Source organism: Cyprinus carpio, chromosome B25, assembly GCF_018340385.1.
Source record: "Cyprinus carpio isolate SPL01 chromosome B25, ASM1834038v1, whole genome shotgun sequence".
NCBI classification, from domain to species: Eukaryota; Metazoa; Chordata; class Actinopteri; order Cypriniformes; family Cyprinidae; genus Cyprinus; species Cyprinus carpio.
Genome location: NC_056621.1, coordinates 2,107,758 through 2,117,757, shown reverse-complemented (window position 1 = coordinate 2,117,757; position 10,000 = coordinate 2,107,758). Strand labels below are relative to the sequence as shown.

Sequence of the window (10,000 nt, the reverse complement as noted above, 5' to 3'; positions counted from 1 at the left end):
GCTTTCACTCGACTGCTCTCTTGTCCTCTTCTCTGGCTTTTTTACGAATTCTCTCAAGACCATCTGACAAACTAGAAGAGCAGAGACCGACACAGTCAGGATACGGATGATGATTCGAGGGAGAACTTACAGAAAACCCAAAGAATTGAAGGAGGATGTGCAAAACGATGCACGGAAAGAAAGAACACGCAATAAGCATGCATGCTACAGTATGTGTCGCTGCACTTCAGTGATGTCATCAAGTCCTTACAGATGCTGTGGAGTCGCAGAAGATGCATTATTCAAACAATCGCTCTCATGCAATCACATGCTAGATGCATTATTCACAATGCACAATTGCACATATATGCAAACACAAACAAATCACAAGTGCAGATTATTAAAACGTGCAATATGCATATTTCACAATGCACACAAAACCCATGCATATGCACATAACGACAAACAAATCACAAGTACATGTGCACAAACATGCTACATGCATTATGCAGAACATACACAATCACAAACAAATCACACACTTGCATGTAAATGCAATCACAGATATAAGTGTACATACAGTATGTGCGTTATTCACACATATCTGCACTACACAAACACAGCCCATGCACTGCAGTCATACATGTACTTTCTCAGAGTTCAGGGCCATCCATGAGTCATCAACGGGTAAATGGACTCCAGTTTGCTACTGTCAGGCTACTGTAATGATCTGCAATTAAAAGAGCATCAAATACATGCAAATCAACACAGATGAACTTTGTCTTAGCTGCATGAAGTCTGGTTACAATTACAGATTATTCTGATTTAGAACTCCCCACTTAGACAGTGTACTGTATTTTTATATATATATAAACAGCTCACTGAGCAATAATGCTGGACGATGGAGATGATGTGAATGTGTGAGTGGAAATGAAGCTGTAAAGGTGGGATTTCTTGCGTCTGCTGCTCATTAGAGGTCAAGGGTCAGGGTCGCTCACGGCTCACAAACTGAAGGAGGAAACTCTCATTTCATCCCCGCTGCAGCGCTCTGTTTGTTTCGGCTCGTTGTTCACTGAGGTCTTTCTTTTTTTAACGGCCCGAGCGAGAAATGAAGCCATTGTCTGCCGGTAAATACGAGCGAGTTTAAATTTCACATCTTGTTACGTTTTCGCTTTGATGTCGTATTTGCAGAGATTGGATTGTAATGTTGCATGAAGTCATTGTGTTCGGAGTGATTGTGCGAGCGGATCCGGCGCTGGAACGACATTGCCCTGGAGAAAAACACAGAAACATACACAGACAGAGCTTCCACATGCCACACATACTGTACACTGCTACAGTAATCAGAGCTGATTACATATAATCTGGATTACAACATTACTAACTACAATTTTCATTATGCAATCTGTAATCAGTAACGGACTACAGTTTGTGAGTAATCTACAATGAGAAATTAATTTTATGAATCAAGGATGCGTTAAATTGATCAAAGGTGACAGTAAAGTCATTTATAATGTCAAATAAATGCTGTTCTTTTGAACTTTCTATTCATCTGTGAATCCTGACAAATAAAATGCATCACAATTTCTACATGAAATATTGTGCAGCACAACTGTTTTTTAACACTGATAATAATCAGAAATGTTTCTTGAGCAGCAAATCATCATATTAGAATGATTTCTGAAGATCATGTGACACTGAAGACTGGAGTAATGATGCTGAAAATACAGCTGTGCATCACAGAAATAAATCACACTTACAGTATATTGGCAGAGAAAACAGCTATTGTTCATTATAATAATATTTCACAATTTTTACTGTATTTTTGATTAAATAAATGCGCAGCCCTGGTGAGCAGATGAATGGTTACAATGGAAAATTAGTACTGTTAAACTATAGTAATTGTTAAGTCTTTTTGATGACTGATAATTAATACCAACAGTGACTGTAGTATTTTAGTGGAAACTACAGTTGCCATGGTAAACTGTCATGAGGGTTTACCCACAATGCACTGCTGGAGTTGGCGCGCGTGGGCTGCTTTCACCTGTATATTCACACGCTGCAACAGCGGCCAGGATTTCATGACTTATTTAGACAAGCACACACACACAGAGTTAATTAGTAGTGCTTAATTAAGGCCTTTTGTTTCTCACGAGTGGCTCATGTAAATGGCGCGTCTCAGAGGACGCCGCCGTCGCGTGTTTGTGCGTCTCTGTGTGTTTGAAGAGGAAGCATGCCTTTGTTTGCAGCTGTTGTTTAATCTTGCAATGTTTTTTCTCTTTTTTTTTTCTTTTTTGCTTGTATTTTACAAACTCCTGCCGCTGTTATGTAACTGCTCAGCTGTGCTGTGCGATCACATCTGATCATACCTCAGATGTATAAACATGTTGGAGGACGTGATGGTGGATCTTGATGTACCGTTCACAATGCTGTAGATATTTTTGAATCAATATATAAAAACTGGACGGTGCAGCTTGTCGACACACTTTGATGTTGGCTTGAGAAAGCCTAGCCAGAATGTGTGAAGTAGATTCAAAAGCCTGCAGTTTGAAAGTTTAAAGGCATGCGATCTGTAAGACAGATTTTATATCTTGCAATTCTGTTTATATCTCACAATTCTACTTTCTCGCATTTCTCAGAATTTTCAGTTCACAGATAAAGGTCACAATTCATATCTCACAATTCTGACCTTTTTCTCATAAATTTGTACATCTTGTAATTCCGACACTATTCTCACAATTCTGTTTATTTATTGCAATTCTATTTTTTTTTTTTGCAATTCTCAGAATTTGCAATTCACAGATAAATGTCAGAATGCATTTCACAATTCTATTTTCTCAATCCTCAATTTATATCTTGCCATTCTGAGCCTTTTTTCTTGCAAATCTGTTTATAACTTCCAACTCTGAATTTATATTTCAGAATTCTGACTATTTCCTTGCAATTCTCAGTTTATAGCTCACTTTTTTTTTTTTTTTTTTTTTTTTTTTTTTTGAAAATATGGAACATTGAAAAATACATAACAATGAGGTAGAGATGACACAAAAATAAAGCCATACTTCGCTGTTTTTTCCTCTTTTTTTTAAAAATGTACAATACATAAAAAATAAAATAAATAAAAATAAAATAAAAACGAGTACACAATGAAGTGCAAAGTTGAAAGCATTACAGGCATTAGTCAAATACTCAAAAGCATGAAAAAAAAAAAAAAAAAAAAAAAAATATATATATATATATATATATCTATATAAGCTTATATATTATTATATATATATATATATATAAATGAGAAAAAAAATAAAAATAAAACCAATAACTGAAAAACAACAATATGGGAGGGAGGGAAGTGGGGGGGGGGGGGTAGCTCACTTTTTTGAATATTTTCTTGCAATTCGTTTTATATCTTGTAATTCTAAATTTATATTTCTAAATTCAAATTTCTTTCAATTCTGAGTTTAAATCTCACAATTCTGACCTTTTTCTCACAATTTTTATATCTCGTATTTCTGACTTCTTTCTCCTAAATCTGTTTATATCTTACAATTCTGAATTTATATTTTGGAATACTATTTTCTCGCAATTCTGACTTTTAATTTTACAATTCATAGTTTTTATCACTCAATTTTGAGTTTTTCCTCATAATCCTGAGTATATATTTCTCAATTCTGAGAAAAAGTCAGAACTGGGAGATAAAAAGTCACAACTAACTTTTTAATTTTTTATCCCGTGGCAGAAACAAGCTTCCACAAGCACAAATTGTAATAATTTTCATGAGGTTGTTAACAGTAAATGCTTTAAATGAAATCAATCCTAACAGCGTGTTATCTAGAGAGTATATTTAGCATCCTGATATCTATTCTGACATAAATAGCACAAAAAACACAAGCATCCCGCACTGATTCAGTGCTTCAACTCCAGCTCTATCTTTCTTTTCTTTTCTCCAGCAGCGAGCGGCCAGACGCCTTTCAGTTTCAAAGCCAGTCTGTTCTGCCAACTGCAAACTCTTCTGCCACAAAGAACAAGAGTGATTTCAGCATTCTGCAGCAAACAGACGCGGCTGTAAAAAAAAGACCCGCTCATCTATTTTCTGCTCATCTCCGGCAGTGTGAGAGCAGCAGAATAGAGGAGTGTGGTGTGGCTTTACAACGAGAGGAAACAGTGGACAAAGTTTGAGCTGACGGCCAGAACTTTCCAGTTACAGTCAGACTCACATTCATGTTCCTGAAAGTTCACACAACCAAATATCAAACCTTTAGGATGATAAATGTGAGCAGGTTCAGCTTGTTGTCTGCAGCGGCTCTCAGATATGAGACTTCATTAATAAATACAGGGAGAAATTGATATTCTTCACTATATACTTGTGATCTGAATACCTTCAAACGAAAATCTAAGAAAAAAAGAGAGAAAAAAAATCATTACCTCATGTGCACATTTCTAATTACAGTACATTTATATTATAAATATTGTATTAATAATGTTAATAATAAATGAATCAAGTGATTACTATATCAATATATTTTTGTTTTCATTACCTCATAATTTTTTGCTTGATACGTGCAAATATATTTACATTTAAATAACATTTTAATATATAACATCATTCTACGTAATATAATATTAATAATAAATAGTATTATATTATAATTATATAAACAACAAAACTATACTAAAACAAAACATAAATTAAATCATAACAAAATAAAAAATATACCTCACATAATATATATATTAAAATCATAACATTATATATAATATAATATTGATAATAGTATTACATTATAAAATAGTTTAAAATACTTTTAATATAGATATTCTTTGTTAAAACATTTGTTAAAGTATTTCATATATTAAGTATTTATTTTTTCTTAATATATATATATTTTTTAAATTATATATGTGTGTGTGTGTGTGTGTGTTCACTTGATATGTGCAAATGTATAAAAATATAATAAAAATATATAAAAATATGACAAATAATGTTAAATAAATAATATTGTATTTAAAAAAAATTTTTATTATAATGTCATTTCTATGGCATAATGCATATATTTATATTGCATATAATAAAATTATATATGCATGCATTTAAGAAGCTATTATCACCAACATCTGTCATTAGTCCATGAGTGTCATTGATTTGACTATATTAGATGCACAAATTGATAATGACTTTAAACTATTCTACAAGACTAGCTTCCCAACCAGAATTTCTCTCATTCATTATTTAACAAGATTTCTGTTTCCATCTCTGATATTAATCAACGTCACCAAACACAAGAAAAGGTCAGAAGATGTGGGTCACCTTTAAGCAATATCAGTTTCATCTAATCATCCTTCGGTCTGCTCTCTGAAAACTGCCAGAAAACCCACTTAAGCTCCTGGCGGTCACCTGACCCGGCGAGGTCACGCTGTGATTGGCCGCCGATGAAGAGTGGTTTTCATAACTATCTGAGATCAGCTTTAATCAGAGCAGAGGCTCGTCTCTCCTGTGAGTGTTTAATGATTGAGAAAATCTCTCTCCACCAGCGTCTGAGTAATAATGGCTTTAATGTCGCTCGCCGTCTAATTTAATATCATTCCACTCATTATGTCTGAATTGCAAAAGCCATTTGTCTGAAGACGGGATTGCTGTTTGGACCAAACACAGTCTGTGTGTGAATGAAAACACGTCCAGATCATATTTCACCCCACAATCATAAGAAACAAAAGAAGAATGATTCTGCATAAAAGAAATGAAAAGTCTATTTTTAGGAGCATTATTGTTTTGCCTGCATTCTCCACCAAATCTCTCATTACTGTGTCTGGGAGGATGTTTTGCTTCTGAATTGTTCTGTAATTTTCATTATTCTCACTGATAATTCTCATTAAGATTCGCATTACTGTAATACAATGATGTCTTAAATATATTACAGTTAAAATTACTGTAATTTTTTAAATTAAAATGAGCATGAAAGCAATACAACAAATGCTACCATAATGCATGAATTCTTTAGTTTTAAAAATATACATATAAAATATAAATAATTTATCGAATTATAATACATTTATATTATTATCATGAATCACATACTTGTTTTAAAATGATTGAAAATAGAAAACAAAGCAAAAACATTTTTTAATTAAATTAAAATAAAATAAAATAAAATTTCCCTTACCTTGAACTTTTCACTTGATATATGTAAATGTAAATGCATATCAATATATAATATTAAATATATAATACAAAATAAATAATATTATTATAAATTGTTTAGTAAAATATTATTCATATAGCATTACATTATTTTAAAAAAATCAATTTTTGGGGTGAAATATGACCCAGATATTTCATCTTTCTCTGATGGGGTCTGTTAGTTGAACAAACTCTGTTTTGTGAGAGACACAAAGATTTTTTGATGTGTGTTGATCGTTGACCATCAATCATATCCCATCATGACGAGCTCTTCTGTCATCATAACACCCAGAAACAACAACATAATCTGAGATATTGAGATCACAGGGAATGAACATGAAATATGAAGCGTTTGTGATGCAAACTAAACATCCAGATACAAACTGAGATATACAACCTGAATTCACTGCTGTTACTGACGGAGAAGATTCCTGAGAAACACAAACAGACCCAAATAAGTCACTGGTTCTCATCCAAAAAGGGTATCAAGCTGCAAGACTTACTGAGAAATGTTTGAGATCAGATTTGGACTTAATTCAAGTGAATGGGTGCCGTCAGAATAAGAGTCCATTATGAACTAGTATTTTAGTTAAAAACATCTTTGAAAGAACGTGTTAGTTGATGGACTGGAGTGATGTGGATTATTGTGATGTTTTTATCAGCACTTGGTCTGAATCTCAGTGCAATGCTGCTGCTGCCTTACAGGTTGCCTTACGATGCCTTAAAATGCTGTTCATGAAGTCAGCTGAGGTTTGGGAGCAGAGATAATGAACTCTGTGTGTGTGTGTGTGTTTTCAGACATCGACGAGTGCTCGGAGGGTTTGGTTCAGTGTGACACACATGCCACCTGTGTGAACTTACCTGGCTGGTATCACTGTGAGTGTCGTGACGGTTACCATGACAACGAGGTGTTCACCACCAACGGAGAGTCCTGTAAAGGTACAGCTGTCCGAACACACACACACTCACTCACACACACACGCACGCACGCACACACGCATGCACAAACACACTCACGCACACACACATACTCACTCACACACACACAAACACACACACGCACGCGCACACACATTCATGCACTCACACACACTCACACACGCGCGCACACACATTCATGCACTCACACACACACACTCACTCACACACACACACACACACACTCACTCGCACACACGCACGCACACACACACACACACACACATTCATGCACTCACACACACACACTCACTCGCACACACTCACTGCACACACTCAACGCACGCACACACGTGCGCACACACATTCATGCACTCACACACACACACACTTATTTTATTTCAGCTAGCTTCCAAGGCAACATTTCTCATTTTTGATTACTTTACGGCCAAGTGCTAAAATAAACTAAAACTGAAATTAAAAAAAAGAATAATAAAACTATATAGAAATATAAAAAAAAATAAAAAAAGAAAGAAAGAAAGAAAGAAAGAAAGAAAGAAAGAAAGAAAGAAAACAAACTGACTAAAACTAAAACCAAAACCAAAATTAAAGCAGAAAATATAAAATTCAAAATATGAACACGAACTCTGATAATATATGATAGCATGGGTTTGTGTGCTCCTGCAGACATCGACGAGTGCAGGACGGGCCGCAGCACCTGCGCTAACGACACGGTCTGCTTCAATCTGGACGGAGGCTACGACTGCCGCTGCCCTCACGGACACAACTGCACCGGAGACTGCGTCCACCAGGCCAAGGTCAAGCACAGCGGACAGATCTGGGTGCTGGACAGTGACAGATGCTCTGTCTGCTCCTGTCAGGTCAGTGAGAGTGATGCATCATGGGAATCCGCTCGGACCATAAATCACCAGCCTCTCTTCCTGAGATCTGAAGGACAGGTCGAGGAGGTCACATGATCAAAAACAACAGGCTTTAAAGATGGGCGTCAACAGCATTTGTGACAATCTCCAATAGAACACAAAAACAGGCCACACAAAAAACAGTAGGGAACAGTAGGACACACACACACACACACACACACACACACACACACACACACACACACACACACACACACACACACATACATATTTCATTAAAAAAAGAAAAAGTGTAGTTACAGTGAGACTAATAAATAATCATATTAATAAAAATTTTGACTAGTTTTTTGTTTTATATTTTCCATTTTCATTTTAATTTAAAGTTTAATTTTGTTTTTATTATTTAAGTATTTTTAATCTGTCTGTACAGACTTGTTAGTTTTTATTCAATTTTTTTAGTACACACTAAATGAAATCAAGTATGTTTTTTCTTTCTTTTATATTTTATTTTATTATTTTATTCCAAGTACTAAAGTCTTATATGGTTGTAGTTTTACTTTGTTAACTACAATAAAACTATAAAATTTTATTGTAAAAATACAAATATAACAAAAATAACAAAAATACAATATTGTATTTAATATTACAATTCAAAATTTTTAATTTAAATTTAAATTCTTAATAAATTTTTTTTTTAAAAATAACATTCTAAACAATATAACATTTTAGCAAAAAATATAATATTATAAAAATGCAGTAATATTGTGTTTGGGAATATATTTAAAATATTTTATTAACAGTAAATTTAAATTCTTTATATTATAATTAATATAAGGAATATACATCTATTACAATATAAAGAATTTAAATTTACTGTTAATAAAATATTTTAAATATATTAAATATATATATATATATATAATGTTATTATACTTTAAAAATACTGTTCAAGTAAACAAAATATTTGATAACATAAAACAATAATACTGTATTTAATATTATATTTTATTAGTATTAAATGAAATTACCTGGTGCTTTTCACATGACACGAGTAAGAATAAAATCTAAGATCGGTGACAAATAAGAAGGTCATGTGCTAGAAAAGTATTTCCAATCAGCCGTATCGCACTAAAACTTGTATATATGTGAAGATATGAAGTGAAAGTGATTGTTTTAGTGTGTAATGAATGATTAGTTGAGTTTGCTCTGAGTCTCCGCAGCTGAAGGAAGGAGCCGCATTTCCAATTAAAGCCATTGACCTCCATCAATTTGGCTGGTCACGCTTGCTAATTAAGTCTTTAATTGAAATGTTTTCTTGCATCTGGAGGAGGCCACGAGCACGATGGCTTTTCAGATATTTAATAATCAATCTACCAATTAAGGCGCTCTCGGTGAAGGACAGAGCGAGCGAATCAGACCTAATCAGCCGATAGTGCCTAATTGATGTGGAAGAGGGAGAGCTGTCAATCAAAATTAGACACGCGTCACGAGTTTCACCGCTCGCTTCGGCTGCTGGAAATAAAGGACAAAAACAACTTCTGAAGTCATGCGATGCTCAAGAACAGGCTGACATTTAAGCTGAAAATCTTTCAATAACAATCTCTTTTAGCAAGAAACACTAGTTTTCTTGATATGAACGTTTAAACGATGAATCTCAGATCGGATTTGAAGAATAGATGCAGAAGATCACGAGAGGCTTATCAACAGCATTTGTGGCATAATATCAATTAAAAAACACAAAAGAGTGACTGTCAGTTTAGTAAAAAAACTAAAGGAAAAAGTGCAGTTACAGGAAGATTGCAGGCAGTACAACAAATATTAAAATGATGAGTTTAAAACAAACTTTAAATTAAATACATGCATTAAAAAACATAAAAATATATAAACTTTTAAATATATATTTTATAATAATATTGTATTATATGAAACATTATGTAATAATGGTTTTACAAATCATAAAAATATTTGTAAAAATCATATGAAAAATGTTAATATATTTTATAATATTATTTATTATAATAACAGTATAAAAACAAATCACATAGAAATA

At 33.5% G+C, this 10,000-nt stretch overlaps 2 protein-coding genes across 2 annotated transcripts in view; both read left to right on the top strand.

Moving 5' to 3' along the window:
• myo9ab (myosin IXAb) overlaps nucleotides 1–10,000 on the top strand; it is a 709,890-nt gene that overhangs the window by 274,078 nt on the left and 425,812 nt on the right.
• The window catches only part of nell2a (neural EGFL like 2a), a 101,308-nt gene that overhangs the window by 85,913 nt on the left and 5,395 nt on the right, over nucleotides 1–10,000 (top strand). The window contains 2 exon segments of the mRNA XM_042753070.1: nucleotides 6,950–7,090; nucleotides 7,757–7,950. Of these exon segments, the coding sequence (XP_042609004.1) occupies nucleotides 6,950–7,090; nucleotides 7,757–7,950 (335 nt within the window).